At 42.2% G+C, this 19,773-nt stretch overlaps 1 protein-coding gene across 2 annotated transcripts; it reads left to right on the top strand.

Annotated features, from left to right (window-relative positions):
* The first annotated feature begins 1,969 nt into the window (after positions 1–1,969).
* LOC123999939 (vascular endothelial zinc finger 1-like) lies at positions 1,970–18,695 on the top strand. 2 transcript variants are annotated; one of them, XM_046305986.1, is made up of 6 exons: positions 1,970–2,096; positions 11,360–12,114; positions 13,455–13,524; positions 13,929–14,091; positions 15,649–15,684; positions 16,245–18,695. In XM_046305986.1, the coding sequence occupies exons 1-6, from the start codon at positions 2,064–2,066 to the stop codon at positions 16,592–16,594; spliced, it is 1,407 nt and encodes a 468-aa protein (XP_046161942.1). In that variant the 5' UTR covers positions 1,970–2,063; the 3' UTR covers positions 16,595–18,695. The 2 variants fall into 2 exon arrangements, with proteins under 2 accessions (XP_046161942.1, XP_046161943.1); XM_046305987.1 differs by lacking the exon at positions 1,970–2,096 and adding an exon at positions 10,738–11,034.
* The last annotated feature ends 1,078 nt before the right edge of the window (positions 18,696–19,773 follow it).

Here is a 19,773-nt window from a genome sequence, read left to right as displayed (position 1 = left end):
TTAGGTATTACTGCACTGTTGGAGCTAGGAACATAAGCATTTCACTACCTGCAATAAAATATGCAAAATATGTGTGCGTGACCAATAAGATTTGATTTAAATTGACCTTATAGGTATGAGGTCTGTTGTTATATTGATAAGAGTCAAATAAATGTGTGTACTTATAAGCAGTGGTGTAAAGTACTTAAGTAAAAATATTTTAAAGTCCTACTTTGAGTTTGAGTATCTGTACTTTACTATTAATATTTTTGAATAGTTTAACTTCACTACATTCCTAAAGAAAATGATGTACTTTTTACTCCATACATTTTCCCTGACACCCAAAAGTACTCATTACATATTGAATTCTTAGCAGCACAGGGACATAGTTAAATTCATAGACTTATCAAGAGAGCTTTGGATAAAAGCGTCTGCTAAATGGCATATATTATATTATTATTATAACAACCATGGTCATCTCCATTGCCTCTGATCTGGCGGAGTTTTGGAGTGTGCCCTTGGCTATACATAAATGGGAAAAAAACAAGAACTGTGCCATCTGGTTGGCTTGATATAAGCAATTAGAAATGATTTATACTTTTACTTTTGATACTTAAGTATATTTAAAACCAAATATTTTTTAGACTTTTACTCAAGTAGTATTTTACTGGGTGACTTTTACTTGAGTCATTTTCTATTAAGGTATCTTTACTTTTACTCAAGTATGACAATTGAGCACTTTTCCCACCACTGGTTATAAGTGATGTGCAGGTTATATTATTTTTAATCAAGGTACCTTTATTTACACTGAGTGTACAAAAAATAAGGAACACCTGCTCTTTCCATTACAGACAGACTGATCAGGTGAATCCACGTGAAAGCATCTTTCATGTGGATTTGGCTCCCGAGTGGCGCAGCGGTCTAAGGCACTGCATCTCAGTGCAAGAGGCGTCACTACAGTCCCTGGTTTGAATCCAGGCTGTATCACATCTGGGTGTGATTGAGAATCCCATAGGGCACCACACAATTGCCCCAGCGTCGCCTGGGTTTGGCCGGGGTAGGCCGTCATTGTAAATAAGAATTTGATCTTAAATGAATTGCCTAGTTAAATAAAGGTGACATTTAAAAAATAAAATAACGTATTAACCTGGTCAGTCTGTCATGGAAAGAGCAGGTGTTCCTTATGTTTTGTACACAGTGTAAATAAAGGTACCTGATTAAAAAAATATATAGACATGAATTGTATGTGTGCCATTCAGTGGGTGAATGGGAAAGACGAAATATTTAAGTGCCTATACAGACTGTTGTATAACTGTAGACTATCCGCTAACAAATGAGAACAAGATTGTCCTCATTAGGACCAAACGAATGTATGCACACATGACTTAAGTCGCTTTGGAAAAAAGCCTGAAATGGCATACATTACATTAGAACAAGATTGTCCTCATTAGGAAACGAAACGCTTTAAAAAAAGCCGAGAGCTAAACTAGTACTTCCAGCGCCGAGACCCCTAGAGGGCGTAGTTCTTCCATTACGTTTTGTATTAGACCATACGACGTTCTTTGGCGAACCTTGGGGCTATCTATTGTAGTTTTACCACGGAGATTACGAGTTTATGCAAAAAGTATTACCATGGTGCTTGTATTATGTGTAATGCGATTCCGAGGTCAAAATGTTCCTCAAGATTTATTAAGAACAGCTCCCCAGTATTCCTACATTATGCCATCTGCGGAGCCATTGATTACCTCTGCTGTTTATTGAATGCCCCCTGCAGAATCAGGGAAACACAGACATAGGGGTGTTTGATACATTTAGTAGCCTACACCAGAAATATTAACACCCAGTTTCATATTCTACTTAATATAAGTTGGATATTTAGGTTATGTAAATTAATCATATTTTAAACCTTTGTTGTGCTGAAAACAAGTGATATACTTTCTTATGAAAACTCCATTATTTCCGCCCTAAAATTCTTTCAAAGTGGAACAGTCCAAGGGTTACAGGAAGTTGTAGCAGCTGCCATGTTTGGCTGCTTTGTTGTAGGTTTCTTGTAGGTTTCCTGCAGATTTTTTTTAGGTGTTGCAATGGAACCGAGCTGGAGTACATTTCTATTTCAGGTAAGTGATCTTTGATACCCGAAAAGTAAGGTCATTGATGGAATAACTGTAGGAAGCTAAAGACATTCACAGTCTGACGTTTTTCAAATGTATAATTTTAAGTAAAGCTATCCAAGCAAAACAATGGTACATCAATCCAGGCTTCCAGCTGAGAGGTTGGGCATGACGTTTGGAAAAATGTTATTTTTCTCTCTTTTTCTGTATTACTATGGTGATGGAAAAACACAAATTAGTTGGCTTAGTTATATAACTAACGTAAAGCTTTGTTTATGTTATGTAAGTTCGCTTGATAGATCAAAGCCAGCAAACGTTATTCATAGATCGATCATTCGCAGGCTCCAAGAACGCCACAGCCAGCCTTGTTTTTTTTTTGTTGTTGCCCGGAACCGTTGATCCGTTTTTTTTCTGTCTGACGGTATAACTTTACTTTATAAACAATGGCTAGCCAGTTGCCTAGTTTACTAAAATAATCGAATCTCGGATCACTAGAAAGCGAGAAATACTTTCCCGATTGACGTTTAACGTTACTTCGCTGCTTTTTCGCCAGTCAGCGTTTAAGTTTCTCCTTCCCCCTCAATGATTCTAAATAGCCAGCTAAGTTAGACCTACAAGCTAGCTAACATTATATTAACCGCGAGTAAAGAAGGAATTCAATTTGCACACAAAATAAAAAGTGATTTATTTCAGTTTGCGAAAAGGAGATTTCAATCCATATAACTATCTCAGTTTTAGCTAACTAACCATTATATTATGCAACATTGTCAGCTGGTTATAGCAAAGTTAACGTTACTATTTTTGTTTTTGGACTGCATTCAAGCTTAGTTTCTTTCCAGATTTGCATTACAGCATCACTGCACCAACGTATCATATTTGGTTTATAAAATTGGACATATTTCTGCTAGCCTATTGGGTCGGGCATTAATAATAGCGATAAATAGTTTTTTCAAGCAGGTTATCAAAGGTCTAGCCTACAGTTGTAGTGGAACGATTGTTAGTTTTTAAACAAATTAAGGCCAAGGTAACCTCATGCAGCTAAGATTTTATCCGTTAGCTGGCTTCTTGTATTTTATCTGATTTGGATCCTTGGGGACTGTTGGAATAAATTGTCATCATAGCTAGTCCTTTTTGTGTCAAGTTCCACAACCACCACACTATTCAATCCGTTTGACCTACTCAGAGCTGGGCCTACAATGTTGCAATTAAAATAATGATGGTTGTGTTCAATTGGGCATCCTGGTTCACACCTGAATAGAAATTGTCCCCGTCATAATATTAGTATCACACGTTTTATACATTATATTATAAACATTCCTTGGAGTTGACCTCACTCATAAAAGTATTGCCTGGGCCCCCAGCAGGACTGGATCAGTTTAACAGTCTGAAATCGGAGCAGCCTTATCCCCCCCCAAGTGGTACATGGCTCCATCTTGAAAGATAGATTATTTATTTTTTGAATGGGAGCTCAGATTGTTTGAGTGTTTAAAATTCTTATTCTACGGGCAATCCCTTTTTAGCCCTGCTTTCTGCTTTGAAGTGATTGCTGTAATTTTCCCTGGTACAGCTAACTCTGTTCTATTCCTGAAGTATTGGAAATGTGCAGCTGTTGCTGGCTAATTGGAGTGGGCCCAGAGCCTGTGTGCAGGGCCAAGTTGAGGCTAAGTGGCAGTCAGTCTCCAAATACTGAGCACAGTGCAGCAATTTTACTGAGGGTAGTATGGTGTTGTGTGATGTGATGATGCTAATGTTAACAGTCCCTCATTGATCAGTAGAAGTTAGGAAGTGGCAAATGGGGTGAAAGTTGATGTTAAATGCAGCCATCTTGCTGAATTCTCCCATGCAACTGCTAGTTGCCATGAATCATTGTGTCATTTCATGTGACTCATTTTCACTTTAAGTGAGATTTTAAAGGATTCCCCCCCCCCCCCCTCATCTTGCGGTCAGTGCAGGAAACCAAAATACTGTCTATTTATCCTAACATTATTATTATAATCTTAGTTATCTTGATGATTCATTGATCCTATCAGATTTTTTCACCCCTATGGAGGAGCACTCTTTTCTTGTCTCAATGTAGATTTCTTTTAGCCCATCTCATCAGACTATCAACCACTGTTTAATCAAACGGTTGTAGCTCAGGGCCAGAGGGATCAACCACCTGTCACTACTCAAGAGCAGAGCAGGGGGGGGGGGGGTACTTTCACTTTGATTCCCCTTTTATGAAAAAAGTGGTGCTTGACAAAGGCTATTGTGCTTTCTGAGAGAGCTAAAGTACACATAATCCTTCATTACTCATCTGCAACAGCGCATAATAAGAGGTGCGTCTGTCACTGGATGCCTTGTTCCTGACAGAAAGGCTGTGTGACGCTGGCTTCTGCGTCCGTATGACTCACGCTGAACGCCTCTCTCCTCTGGAGCCCTAACTCGCTCATTGATCCCAAGGATGTTGGCAGCAGGGTAGCATGATAATGAGAATGGCCAGAACAACCTCTCCTATATGACTCAATCTGTCCCTGGAGTATGCTTGAATAGGCTACCACAAGTATTCATTTCGTCTAGTTTAGCCTACGTCTAGGGTATTTTTATTGCTCCACCTACGTCCTGCAAGTACCAGAGCTGTAAAATACCTTCAGTTATGCCTATAGCTTTTATCCCACAGTAGAATGTTGGAACTGTCTGAGCAGTGATAGCTTACTGGGAAAACCCCAGGCAGGAATGTAATGTTCCAAAAATAACGATGTTCATTTCTGTTTTTAGGACATACTTGTTAGCTAATCTGACATTGAAAACAGTGGCAAGGCAATACATTTGCACTCAAATTAAGGTCATTCATCAATGTTCTTCAGATGGCTACATATAGTTAATTTTTCTCAAATCGGTGTAGGAAATGCAACAAAGACTTTCAAAATGTTATTTCCTATTTCACATGTAATTGTTCTTACAGCAAATAGTTAATAAACCATTACATGAATCACTGTTTGCTACATAATAAGTCTAAGCCAGTCACAGATCAGTAGTGTTGTTAGTGTCTTTTCAGAGTTGCTTATTCTCCCGGCCTTCCATTTTGATATTATTTGCGTTGGAGTGACCCCAGCCTTCAAAGCACATTTGTATCAAAATGGTCAGAGCAGCGTGAAAGCGCTGCAGGCCCTGCACGTCTTTCTTGGGGCCAGGTTGTCTGCAGCAGCAGTGGCTGTGTCTTCTGCTGTCTGCAGTGTACAGCCCCCCCCCCCCCCTCTGGGCCAGTAGGTCCTGTTCAGACAGCCGAGAGAGGGCTAGAAAATCATGATATTGATGACTAATCCTGGATGGTAGTGAGTGTGAGCAGGTGCGCAGACAATGGAGGCGGGAGGGTGCGGTGGCGTTCTCCCTGAGTTCCTGGGTCTGAGAGCACGTCTGGGCTGAGGTGTGTGTGTGTAGAAATGCAGGCCCTGGCCCATGAATAGAGGAGCCAAATGGGTGAAGATGTGCTTACAAAGACCTCTTGTTGAGCACTGAGTGCATCACTGGTTGGATTTGTCTTCCACAATGGGGCAGATGAAATAAGGAGGAGAATGTGGGATTTATTTTTATTTTCTCCTCCCCCTCTTCCAACTTCTCTCTTGGCTGGCCCTGGTGGGTGGATCGATGGATGGCTGACCGTGAAAGGGAAGGGTCAGTTATTTGACCTTGCGGAAGAGAACGCAGTTGTCTTAATTGCAGCGTCCCTCTTCATTTCAGTTGGTCAATGTGAGGATGTGTGTGTGTGTGTTTGTCTGTTTCCAGTTATTTTTCATCTGATGAAATGGCCATGTTTCTATTAACTCAATAAAGTGTTCACATCAGAAAGACCCAGATGAGAAGACTTTTCCTCTCCATCCTACTCTATTATGCCTGCCTTTGGTCTCAGATGGAAATGGTCCGTGTGACCTGACCAATATGAATGTACATTTTTGTAGGACCTGGCAGCAGCTTTTACTGGATACACTTTTTTTTTCTCCAGATGTCAAGATATTTGAGTAGCACCCAATCTGGGCTCTGAAGCTGATGAATGACAGTCAAGTTGTAGGCTAGCCTACACGTTAGTGATGGGGGGATTGATAGATTTTTTTGTGCAAAATAATAAATAAAATAAAACGTTAACACCAAAATATGTTATATTTCATCCCAAAGCTTATTCTCTATCTTCTTTTTAAATGGTGAGCCAACATCTTTTCAGCACTTATTTCATTGACTGATCAACTCATATTCTCATACTTTCTTTTCCTCTCTGCAGCAGACATATCATAAGCAATATGTTTGGAACATCAAATTGCAAGTAAATGTCAGTGATAGCAAAAATTGCAATACATAATCATATTGGCACCTAAGTATTGTGTAATATCGTATCGCGAGGTCCCTGGCAATTCCCAGACATACTAAATATAACGGTCACTATTTGTGGGGTCCTCCTCCTCAATTTAAGAAGCTCCAATGAACAGCAATAATGACCCTTAACGGGCATGCTTGGCTCTCTTTGTGCACAGCAGCCCTAGTGCCGTTCTGCCGATTATGTTCTAGAGCGGGATGTTAAATCCATCCAGCCAGGCCTATCAGCTCTGCAGATGTCACACTGGCTACCATCACATGACTGAACTACGCTAGATTAGAATACATTGACCTGCGTTCTGCATAATTTAATGATAGATCACCTGAGGGTCATATTTCTCATAACCTAGTATATTTAGCTAGATAAACATGTTAAATTATGATCAACATTATACATATTTTCTAGTACATTGTGGGTCTGTAAGCAGACACAGTGCTGCCACAGTCGGAGGATCCCCAGTCACATCCTTTTCCTAAAAACATCCCTGTCTGGTGCGGTGTCTGTGCTCCCCTCAAGTGTAGTGCTTATCCCTGATCTAGAGGGCTGTTTAGTCTGCGCTGAAGCCAAGGAGCAGACAAGCAGACAACGTATTCCAGCGCTGCATGATTTATTTATTCATGTCAGTCGGGTAGCTTCCCGCTTTGACGTCACTAACCTTCTCTCACAGCGGGGGACCTCTGCTCTGTCTGCTGTGCAGCACAACCATGTACTCTTTAAACTGAAACTGACTGATTTAGCAACAGTACATCAAGGCCTCTCACCTCTGCCAGCTCCTCTAATTGGGCTACTTTGGGTGGTGGCTGAATCTGGTTCTTTATGTGGATGGCAGATTTCACTTAGTGTATTCAGCGTAATATGGCAGAGATTCACCACTGTGGTTAGACATGGAGGCATCCTGTGGCTCTTGCCTGTACCTGGTGGCTCTCTGTTTCCTGATGTGTGGCTAAGGAGATGGGGCTTAACCTGCACAGCCCCAGAGCCCATGCAGTCACACTGCTGAGGAGGAGAGTGGGTGGACTGTGTCTAATGCACACATTTCTACAGTGGTGGGGAAAAAGTACCCAATTGCCATACTCAACCTAAAAAAATAGAAAATTGCTCAAGTAAAAGTCTCCTAGTAAAATACTACTAGAGTAAAAGTCCAAAAGTATTTGGTTTTAAATATACTTACTCAAATATACTTAAGTATCAAAAGTAAAAAAGTATAAATCATTTCAATATTAAGCAAACCAGATGGCAAATTTTTGGTACTTTTTAAAAACATTTATGGATAGCCATGGGCACGCTCCAAAACTCAGACTTAATTTACAAACGAAGCATGTGTTTTAGTGAGTCCACCAGATAAGAGGCTGAAGGGATGACCAGGGATGTTCTTTTGAATTAGATAATGTTATTGTCTTACTAAGCATTCAAAATGTAATGAGTACTTTTGGGTGTCAGGGAAAATGTATGGAGTAAAAAGTACATAATTTTCTTTAGGAGTGTAGTTAAGTAAAAGTTGTCCAAAATAGTGAAGTACAGATACTGCAAAAAACAACATAAGTAGTACTTTAAAGTATTTTTACTTAAGTACTTTACACCACTGCATTTGTTAATTCTATAGTTTTTTTGTTCATGTTTTAGGGACACGTTTGGAATGAAGTCCATTTTAATGTTGCGCTACTAGCTAACCAGGGGAGCACCTTGTTTGGTTTAGCTAAACTCATGCACAGGCTGCTGCTGGGGGCACTAAGCTGGATTCTTCCAAGCCTGTCTCTATTTTGGCAGACTACTTTTGCACACATGACAAATGAGCAACACCATGACAGGGATCATTTTTCATATAGCAGATTTAGATTCCTCAGCAGCAGCAGGCTGTTTGTGTGCCGCCTCACTAATGACACAGCCAGGGCCTATTTTTGTCCTTGTAAAACATCCACAGTCATTGACCCTGCTTTTTTTTGCGTATTTCGTCAAATAGATGCCTCAAACGTCAATACTTGTTGCTCGGCACAAAGATGATTCTTTATATGGGACTTGGAAGTCAACAGAGCCAAGCAACTACTTGCAGTGGGTTTTTAGCAAATGATTTTCCCAGTCAGTGTGGTTTTAGACTAAAGGGTTATTGTGATGATTATCTGGCTAAATGTTTTCAGATCTTCCAGTGCATTTCCTCCGGTTGTCTTTGTTGTGTTGTTCGGCTGTCTCTCTTGCATGTCATTAGTCATTCAGCAGAGGGGCGGAAGTGCTGACTAGAACCCCCGCTGATATACTTTCAGTCTGCTCACTGCTCTGTTCTGGCTCCCGTGGTCTACTCTGCTACGCATGCGCCCAGAATGACTCACTGTCTATTTCGGTGTGGCTTCAGACGCAGTGGCTTGCGCCTCGCAATCACACCGGCAGGCAGCCGCGCTTTCACTTCAACTCTTTGCAGCGTCAATTCCGTGGAAGAGCTGTGAAATCACGTCAGAAAGGGCACCGTACAAAGCCAGTGTTAAATCTCCATGTGTTGTGTAAACACATGTAACTACGAGGCCCAAGGCTAAAAGCTCAGACAACGCTACTATTGTCGAACGTTTGCCTGCCAGTACAGTATTTAGCACATCTGAACAGTGTCGGCAGTTTAAAAAAAGCCCTTGTTGATACTAGCCGGAAGGTCACAACTAGCTATCAAAATGAAGAAACTATTTAATTGACTCTCCAGAATCCCATACTGCCAGTGCCCTCCCAAAGCCAATGGTTTAGCCAGCTATCGAACTTTAGCATCTTCGCTAACTAGCACAACAGTGCAGTGTCCTTAGCTAGCTAACACAGGCAGCAGCTTCATGGAAACTAGCTAATCCATTGTGATTTAATTATGTCAGTACTAGCTAGCTACAGTGGCTAGCTAGCTTGGAGGAAGTATTTGATGTTGTGCACTTAGCTAGCTACCATCCCATAGCCTACATTGCATATGAAGTGTGACGACTGGCTCATTTGTGGATGTACGGACGTGCACTGATTAGCATTGGGAGTCTGCAAGTAGAATCGGTAGGTTCGTCGCAACCGGATCGGCACGCAGTAGGTATCACATTTGTTTTGTCAAGAGAAGGAACGGCCTCCCACTGTGATAAGTAACTTTCGGCAGTCTATCGTTAGTGAGATTCTCTGTGTGTTTCATGCTTAAGGCTGAGGCGGACAAGTCATCAAAGCAAAGCCTTCCTAGCAGCACCGGATCATTTTAAAACGTGGCCTGTGAATGGCAGTGAGATTAAGCTGTTCTCAATAGGCCTAGTTGTTGCATGTGAATGTCTCCCAGATTAGGCTATTCCCAGTAGGCCGTGTGAGCCAGTAAAACAACACAAAGAGCCTAATGCTAAATTAATTTCCTCCCAAACTATTTTCTCACTGCAAGAGCGGTTATATAAAGGAGGAATGTCAAGACATAGGCTAATCTCCAAAAAGTGCCGGGTTACATAAAGGAGAAAGGCAGAGCTACAAGGATGTGAGGTACATTTGGCTGTGTTGTGTAACAAACAAAACCTGACCTTTCAGTGCGCTCTCTTATAACAAGCCTGTAGCAGGCAGAGCGAGGAAGGCTCGTGGTAGTTTCAACCTGTAGTTCTACTCTTACAATGATGGCCTAGGAACAGTGGGTTAACTGTCTCATTCGGGGGCAGAATGACATATTTTTACCTTGTCAGCTCCAGGATTCGATTTAGCAACCTTTCAGTTTACTGGCCCAGCGCTCTAACCACTACTACCTGTCGCACAGTTGACAGTGCACGTCAGGGCAAAAACCCAGCCATGAGGTCAAGGGAATTGTCTGAAGATCTCAGAGAAAAGATTGTGTCAACATCGATCTGGGGAAAGGTACCAAAAAATGTCTGCAGCTTTGAAGGACCCCAAGAACACAGTGGCCTCCATCTTTCTTAAATTGAAGATGTTTGGTACCACCAAGACTTCCTAGAGCTGGCCGCCTGGCCAAACTGAGCAATCGGATGAGAAGGGCCTTGGTCAGGGAGGTAACCAAGAAGCTGATTGTCGCTCTGAGGGTTCCTCTGTGGAGATGGGAGAACCTTCCAGAAGGACAACCATCTCTGCAGCACTCCATCAATCGGGCCTTTATGGAAGTGGCCAGACGGAAGCCACTCAGTAGAAGACACATGATAGCCCGCTTGGAGTTTGACAAAAGGCACCTAAAGGACTCTTCGACCATGACAAACAAGATTCTCTGGTCTGACGAAACCAAGATTGAACTCTTTGGCCTGAAAGCCAAGTGTCACGTCTGGAGGAAACCTGGTGGCAGCATCATGCTGTGGGGGAAGTTCTTCAGCGGCAGGGACTGGGAGACTAGTCAGGATTGAGGGAAAGATTAATGGAGCAAAGTAGAAAGAGATCCTTGATGAAAACTTGCTTCTGAGTGCTAAGGACCTCAGAGTGGGGCGAAGGTTCCCCTTCCAACAGGACAACAGCCCAAAGCATACAGCCAACACACCGCAGAAGTGGCTTCGGGACAAGTCTCTGAATGTCCTTGAGTGGCCCGGCCCGGACTTGAACTCGATCAAACATCTCTGGAGAGACCTGAAAATTGAAAAGGATCTGCAGAGAAGAATGGGGGAAACTCTCCAAATACAGGTTTGCCAAGATTGTAGTGTCCTACTCAAGAAGACTCAATGCTGTAATCGCTGCCAAAGGTGCTTCAACAAAGTATTTAGTAAAGGGTCTGAGTACTTATGTAGATGTTTTATTTTTAATAGATTTTCAACATTTCTCAACCTGTTTTTACTTTGTCTTTATCATGTATTGGGTGTAGGTTGATGAGGGGGGGGACAATATAATCCATTTTAGAACAAGGCTGTAACGTAACAAAATGTGGAACAAGTCAAGGGGTCTGACTACTTTCCGAATGCACTGTATGTTGTTGACCAGTGTTTAAACTTGCTGTGCTGTGTCTCTACAGCAGGCCAATGAAGCCCTCCACCACCAGCACCAGGTGGCCCAGAACAGCCTGCTGCCGCTGCTCAACTCTGGAAATGAGCCAGTGGACCAGAAGCCTGTGATGCCCATTCCCCTGGACCAGAAACCCCCCGCCAGTGCCGCAGAGCTCCTCAAAGACAACGTGGCCAGCGGGGCAGGTGGCGGCAGGGGACCCATGCCCGTGGTGAAGAAGGAGCACAAGAGCAAGACACCCTTCATCTGCGGCTACTGCAACAAGGCCTTCCGTGACAGCTACCACCTGCGGCGCCACGAGTCCTGCCACACGGGCATCAAGATGGTGTCGCGGCCCAAGAAGACGGCCCAGACGGCCCCCACCATGGTGCCCTTCATCTCCAGCCTGCCCAGGGAGAACAGTGGGCAGCCCTCCTACATCTCCACCATCGCAGGCATCCTCACCACGGCCACCACCTCTGTGTCCTCAGCCTCCAGCATCATGTCTCCAGTCTCTATGATCAACGTGCCGCAGCAGAGCCAGCCCAAGAAGCCTGCCAAGCCTGTGAAGAAAAACCATGGCTGTGAGATGTGTGGCAAGGCCTTCCGAGATGTATACCACCTGAACCGTCACAAGCTGTCCCATTCGGACGAGAAGCCCTTCCAGTGCCCCATCTGCCAACAGCGCTTCAAGAGGAAGGACCGTATGACATACCATGTGCGCTCTCACGACGGTGGAGTCCACAAGCCATACGTCTGCTCTGTGTGTGGGAAAGGCTTCTCCAGGTAGGCTCCAGCCATGCACTTTCACTAACCCTGGCTAGCTGTTTTATATTTCAAATAAAAGTGCTTTCTATTTATTACAAACTCAATTGAACTCCAACATCAACCAATTTTTAGTCTACAATTTCTGTGTGGTGTTAGACGAGCACTGAGATGGAGTGTTTGACCATCTGTTGTTCAATGTTACATTTTACATGTCCCATTGACAGCTGCCCTCAGGCTCACAGATTTATAGGAGTGTTGAATAATCTTGACTCGGTGCCTTTGTGGTCCCCAGCATGTTTAAACAGTTGCGCTTTTAGAGAGCAGTTCAATTTGTGTCCCAGAGTTCCCTCTTGCGAGGACAGGCAAAGGAGAGGAGTTAGGCTGGGGGGGGGGCTGTGGTTCCCGCCAGCTTGTCACCACTTCCCCTTCCCCTGGGAATGCCATTAAAACAGGCCTGGGAGGCAGCAGCCTGGGATTTCCTTTAACCTAGCACCTAGTTTTCCCGCTCTGCTCGGGTGTTGCTGCTTACAGGGTCCTGTTTGTTTTAAGTCTGAGCCACCTGGAATGACTGAGCATTCCTGTCTTTCCAAGCAAAGCCAACAGTGGCCTTGAAAGATGGCCTCTTTCAACATTTACGGCAACATCCACTCACTACTTCCAGTTATGCATCATTAGTCATATGTGCAATTCATTGGCATGAGTAATGGCAAAATATATAACAAATGACCATTGAAAACCCAAGAAGCAAAGAACTCTTACAGCTTGTTACTTGTTCAAATAACAACAGAAGTTTGGTGTGAGTGAATATTCCAGCATCTATATTATCTCAAACTGATGTAAACATTATGCTCTCTGTCCAAACTATAATCTCAGAGCCCGGCTTGGTTCCAACACAGTGACGCAGAGGTTTATCGGGACACTGAAAAGTGAGAGGCCGGCTGGCAGAATAACGCAACTCTTAGTCACTGGCAGTTCTACAGGCACTCTGTCTGTCTGGAAGCTGCTGTCCTCCTCAGTTAACTGTGAAACGAGGAGAACAGCCATTCCGGTTCACAGCACTCCTGAAAATATTCTAATTGACTCCTCTCCTTTGTAACAAAACCACTACCAGTGTGAGTGTTTGGCTTTGGCCTAGCTGCCTGTGATAGTTCTCCACACCATAATCGGTGATGAAATGATTTAGTTCACAGCCTGTCTGCTGTAGTCCAGGTTTTCAGTCAAACTAACTAATGGTACCTCTGGGTGCTGCGATGAGTGGGCTGAGTGAACATTTGAGTCAAGAAAAGGTCAAAAGTACAGTGTGTTGTGTGTCCATTAATATTCTACAGCAAGATTGTAACTTTTCTTCTCTCCTCCAGGCCAGACCACCTGAGCTGCCACGTGAAGCATGTCCACTCTTCAGAAAGACCATTCAAATGCCAAGTAACGGTAAGAAAGAGTTACAACTGTACTGTGTGGCCTCATTAGGGCCACTTGTCAGCAGCTCATTATTGACAACTTGAGCTGCATGTCTGTCGTCTAGCATCAGTTCTCCCACTTTGCACTTTCCTTTCTGTCGGCACGGACAGTAATTGTTAGTTTCCTATGCTAGACTAGTGTCTTTAAAATGAGCCCATTAGTCATAGTGTTGTAATGGCAGTCTGTCCACAACACCACACTGCAGTATACCCTGTGGCCCCAGTAGAGATTTATGACTATCTATAAGCCTTTAAAGTTGGACATGTTCCATCCAGGCTTCACTTGGCATCGAGCTGGAGCACGAAGCTGTGTTGTCCTATGAATAGTAGTGTGCCTCTGGCCTGACCTTCTGACCCTGTCCTGTCCTCTCCCAGGCCTGTACTTCTGCCTTCGCCACCAAAGACAGGCTGCGCTCCCACATGATCCGACATGAAGGGAAGGTCACCTGCAACATCTGCGGCAAGATGCTGAGCGCAGCCTACATCACCAGCCATCTAAAGACACACGGCCAGACCAACTTTAACTCCTGTAACAAAGGTACAGTCCTATCTCACCAACCACCTCCCCCCTCCCAACTCAAATAAAATTGTTTCAGGTTTTACATTCCTAATAAATAAATTTAAAAAGTGAGAAACTGTTTTAAAATGACAACTTTTGAAGCCTTTTTAAGTCATTTTACTTAATTATTTTGTACACACTTTGAACATTCACACTCTTCAATCCATAACTGACATTTTCCTAGAAGTTGTCTTTTACTCCATACCAAGACAGTGTGCCAGAGGCCAGTGTCTGGGCAAACCTTACATGACAGTGAAAATATCATCTGATTGATTGGTGCTGACTTCATCCTCAGGCAGGTTTCAGTCTCTGTGTAGTTAGAGTAGCACTACAGGACATGGAAAGTCCCACTGAACATTGTCCATGATGGGCATTACCATGTCTTCTTCGCTGGTTACATTTTTCCCCAATTCCCTTGAGTACCATTCAGTTTTTAAACATGAATTAGATGTTTGTCTGAGTGGAGAGATGTATATGCTGTGCTGGTTTTTGTGGGTCTTCTGCTTGAGGTATGTAATCTGATGACATGTATTCTCGTTGACAGAAGTGAATGGCCTGTGGCAGAAATATGTTCTAAATTTAAAGCGCTTTCAGCAATTGGCTCGTGTTGGAGCAGAGAGAAGTGGAACATAGACAATGATATCTGATCCAACCACAGCAAACTTACAGCTCCTCCACTCAATTGATTTGTGCAGCTTGCAAGATAATTAGAAGAGGGAGGGCAGGGTTTTTCTCAGAGTATTGCTCTTCCGTTAGTCTTTCTCATTAGTGTTATTGATATATATTTGGTGGTATTGACTCTTACTTTGTATTACTGCTCAGTAAATCATTCAGAGAAATCACTGGCACTGTAACTGTTTAAATATATACTATAAATGTATAATACATAACATGGCGGTCAAGTTCAGCCCAATAACTGGCTTCTTCCTCAGCCCTCGTGCTATTACTGTCTGTATTTCCTGTTTTGTTTATTCATCTGTGAATTTCCATTTGTGAAAGTGCTGTATTGGAGTTGTGGTGATTCAGGCCGTAAGCCAATGTGTTTTTGTGATTCTCCTGTGGAACATGTACAACCCTGTTCATCTCTTCCCATCCAGAAAACACTGCATCATAACGCCATTACACATGGATCACTGCTCAGAGGTGTAGTCAATAACAAAGTATAGCCTAGCTCAGGCCACCTAATCAACATTTCTAAGTTTCCTGTTTCAGTTACACATAGACAGAAGATGCAACAAGTTCTTTCCCTGGCCATTGAAAGGAAAGCTTCACTGCTGTGTTGTGTTTTCACTCTGTGTTAGCTGCCACCTGAATGAGCACTGCCACCTACAGCACAGAGAACTACAAGTAGGATATTATTTGTCACCACAGTAAGCGTATGGCCCATTCCCTCCCCCTGGGGACGAGCAAGCCGGGTAGTGTGTACCCACCTGAAGTGGGGCCTGTAGAGTGCACTGAGAGGTGTCCTAGCGGAGCAGCCTTGGCTGGCCTGCAGACAGTCCATTATAACCCATGTGTGTCTGTATTTCTGAATAGGGGACTGGCAGTGGAACTCCTCAGGGGGACGAAAAGGTAATGATAACATAGCATCGTGTGAATCTAACCCTAACCTCCTCCCAAGAATACAGTGACATCACACACACACGCAAGGATAAATACTTATGCCAGTGTGCCACTTCATCATCATTGCATCCATGGAAATGTTGTCTTGTAGATTTCTGTTCTAATTTTAAAACTGTTTTATTATACTTTGCACAGCAAGAATGACCAAGTTAATGTTTTGCCTATACGTGATTACCTGCTTCGGTATTTGTTTTAGAAGAACATGTATTTGCCGCATTTAAAAAGGTTAATGGTTATTAATATAAAGGTTATTTTAGTTCAGTCAGTGTGCTGCAGTAAAGATGGAGAGGAATTCCAATTGCATATACTGCTAAAATAATCTCTGGACTATTTCGCATACATTTAAGAGTGGAGATCAATTTTCTGCAGTGTATGGAGAGCATTCCTCCCTCTGCTTAATGATGGAGAATAACCAATAACTATCAGTGTAAAGCTTTTGTTCGATTGGTTTAGCAGTGAAGGAAAGGACGACATCTTTAATACTATATCCTCTATCCCCTGTTCTCTAGATAATGACATTCACAACTCTGCCTCAGCCACACCTGTAACAGCCTCCGCCCCCATCACCACCACGATGAACCGGGGCAACTCCATCAACAACCCTGTCACAATAGCGGCGCAAATGAACATTTCCACCAATACGGTTAACGTCAGCCTCCAACACCCAGTCACCATCACTGGGCCCGTCAACATCGCCTCGGTCAACATCCCTACCACGGCACACATGAATATCGCCCACCCTCTGGCCATCAGCACCCCCATGTCCATGACAATGTCCGGGCCCCTCAATATCGCCATGAGATCCATGGAGAGTATGTCTTTTCTGTCTCAGGTCCTGCCTTCGTCCCCACCCTGGTAAAAACAAAACGAGATGAGAGAAAAGGAGAAAAATGAACCATCTTTCCCCAACCCTCTGGCCCCTGACCCCGTGCCCCTTCCTCAGACATGGAAATGAACGTTTAGCCTACTTGTGCCATGCAGCGGAGAGAACTACCCTGTCACATGGCTCCACCCCAACCAATGTTACATCACAAAAGAGAGAACCAGAACAGTTGTGTACAAGTTAGATAGGGTTTTGTCTATCTGAAGGATGTCAAACCTAGATGTAGTGAGTCGGATAGTGTTAAACAGTGATGTCAACATTCCAGTCACAGTAGGATTAACAAGGGGGGGGGGGACACAAGCCTCACGTAAACACCCATACCTTTGCAATGGGAGAAAAAAAATCAACATTTAAAAGGACTAATGCAATAAGTATGAATTGTTGGTTTTATTGTTCCACAAGTTATCTTGCAAAGACAATGTGTTTCTTATGTTTTATCTATAGCCTGCTAATCCGTATTTAATGTTTTTAGGAGATGAGATCAACAAAAGGGACAAAGACTTCCATTTGGACGGAAGGTTATTATTTTTTCCCACATCTGTGTATCCTTGTTTTTCAAATTGGATGTATGCTCTTGAGGTACGTTGTCATGTTAATGTATTATCACCGTCAACAATTTATTCTGTATTTTGTTGAAGTGGATATCTGGACATTGTCCCTGTTGACTGTTAAATATGTATAATTAGGATAGTTATTTTTCTCTTTATTAGGGATGGCAGAGGTGTTTCTTTTATTTGGTCATCAGTTGATGTCAATTGTTTTATACAAACTGAGAAAGGAACTAGTCTTGCACTGAAAGCATATCCCATGTGTAACTAAACAGCAGTATTATCAAAGATCAAATTGGAGTGTTAGGTAACCAGCCTACATAATACCAGGGCCATCTAGTGGCTTACAAATGCCATTGAGGGAATGGTCCTGAAGTTCACCAATGTTTATTTCTTAAACTATTATTATCATGTTGGTGACCGATTAGTTTTGTTAGAAATATTTTGTAACCTTTTATAATTTTGTTTTTGAGGACCCCAAAAGTTTGGACCTTCTGCTCAGGAAACTCGCTGAGAGTAGCCCAGTCAACTTTATTTGAGCTTTTAATTGAATACATGTCTAACTTAATCCTGGTCTTTCCCATGTTACTTTTTAATATTTAACTCACCATATATCTTTGTTAAAAGAAAAAAGTAGAAGTCCTTCAAAGACTAGGGATCCAAGAACTCTTATTTTTGTTAACATAGCCGTCCATTTTAATAATTTTGTAATCCATTTCAGTCTCCACCTTGTCATGGTGATTTATGGACTGATGTATGAAGAACAAAACACTAATGATTTCTGAGAAGGGTATGAAAATAATGAGTTACTAGATCATGTTGTAGTGTTGCTGCAGTAAGTCGGGCCAGCATGTCCTGGGCAGCACATCTCTGACATTATGGCTGTTAAGACCCATAGTACCATTACTAGATAAGACTTCTTACTTGGCTAAACCTAAGGATGTTCTCTCTAACAGTTTTCTTTGTTGAATGCCATATCACCATTGCAAGGTTTTTGTGCTGTGTGAGGTATAGTATACTCTGTCCTGAAAGAACACACACACACACACACAAGATGCATGTGAGTTGTATTTCCCTCTGAGTTTTTTCAAAGAAAGTCCAATGATGTGTTTTCTTATGCATTGAGTAGATGCACTGTAATTGCCTATTCTGCTTGCCAAATTTTATACACTTATGAGATGCAACTAAGTGAATATTTTGAATTGAACGTTTCAGCATTTTTAACAAAAAATTTAAAAAATGATTTGGAAATTATTGGGACACCTGTGAAGGCAGTTGAATGTATATCTTTGTACAAAACAATTTTAGTTCTGAGGATGTGGTAGTTAAAATACTAGACATGTGAAAGATAATCTTTTGTATTAGAACATTAACAGCGGTCATTTTGTATATATAAAGACTTTCTGATTAGCAGAAAGGTAAAACATTCCTACATTTTTTTAAATGTATGTTTGTCAAATTATGTAAACATGCGCAATGTTTTATTTGCCTTCTATTTGGGATGTCTAAATAAAATGACTAAAACATGATGGTTGGGTGGCTGTGTGCCATTTCCTGATTAGTCAGCCAGCAGTGGGATGCTAACTATTCCACTCATTAGAGCTTTTACTTTCACCCACAGCTTAATTGACAGCAATAGTGTTTAATCTTTTGTCAGATTGCTTTGTGCCATATTGGATTTTAGGCAACAACAAAAAATGTTCCTTTTTTCAGCGATAGAGACACCAAGGGCCCGTTTCCCAGACACAGATTAAGCCTCGTCCTAGACAAAGAAATATTTGTCAACAGAGATTCACGATGGAAATCACTACCTACTCCAAGACTAGGCTTAATCAGTGTCTGTGAAACCAACCCATAGATGCTCTATTGATTTACTGATGTCACGGAAATGACCTTTCCAGTCTGTATGGCCTGCTGCAGAATAAATTACAATTGATGTGCTGTTTATTCAGGTCAAATGTCAATTTCCCCCTCCTTTTCAACTGATCCTCTTCTGATGTGTACACAGTTCAAGGTGGCTGGATGATGCACCCTATTTAAAATGGTAAAATCTATGAAGAGATAAAGGAGATGAATATTAGATATTGCGTGTTTTCATTAAGAAAATTATATTCATTTGAATAATTCAGTGTAACTAAATGTTGGCCAACATTCTCCAGTGTTGCAGTATTAGGCTATCTCATCTGACCAAATGAGAGGATGAAATCAGTGTTCTATTGCTGCCAACATTATTTATGAGATCCAACTGAAAACTATTTAAGTCAAGCGTGACCGACCATTCTTAGAGGCTCAGTTTAGATCTGAATTGTGAGTACCCCAAGGGAAAAGCAAGCTAGTAAAGAAGCAGGTGTTTTTTGTTTGGAGCCTTTTGTCCCCCCTCCTCTCAAAGAGGATTAAGTCAGAGGCCACTGTCGCACATGAGTTGCCTCTTGTTTTCATGAACGAATACAATTATTTTGCAGAAATGTATTAACTTTAGGACAAGTTATTCAGCTATTGCAATTTTGCTTATGAAAAATAAAGCATTTGGGGATTACAAAAGTGTATGATAGCATGTAGGCTACATAATTGCTGTTTTCGTTTATCAAAATATCCTTATTTACAAAA

Source organism: Oncorhynchus gorbuscha, linkage group LG16 (genome assembly GCF_021184085.1).
Source record: "Oncorhynchus gorbuscha isolate QuinsamMale2020 ecotype Even-year linkage group LG16, OgorEven_v1.0, whole genome shotgun sequence".
NCBI classification, from domain to species: Eukaryota; Metazoa; Chordata; class Actinopteri; order Salmoniformes; family Salmonidae; genus Oncorhynchus; species Oncorhynchus gorbuscha.
The sequence above is the reverse complement of the archived record's forward strand: the minus strand, read 5'-3'. Positions and strand labels throughout refer to the sequence as shown.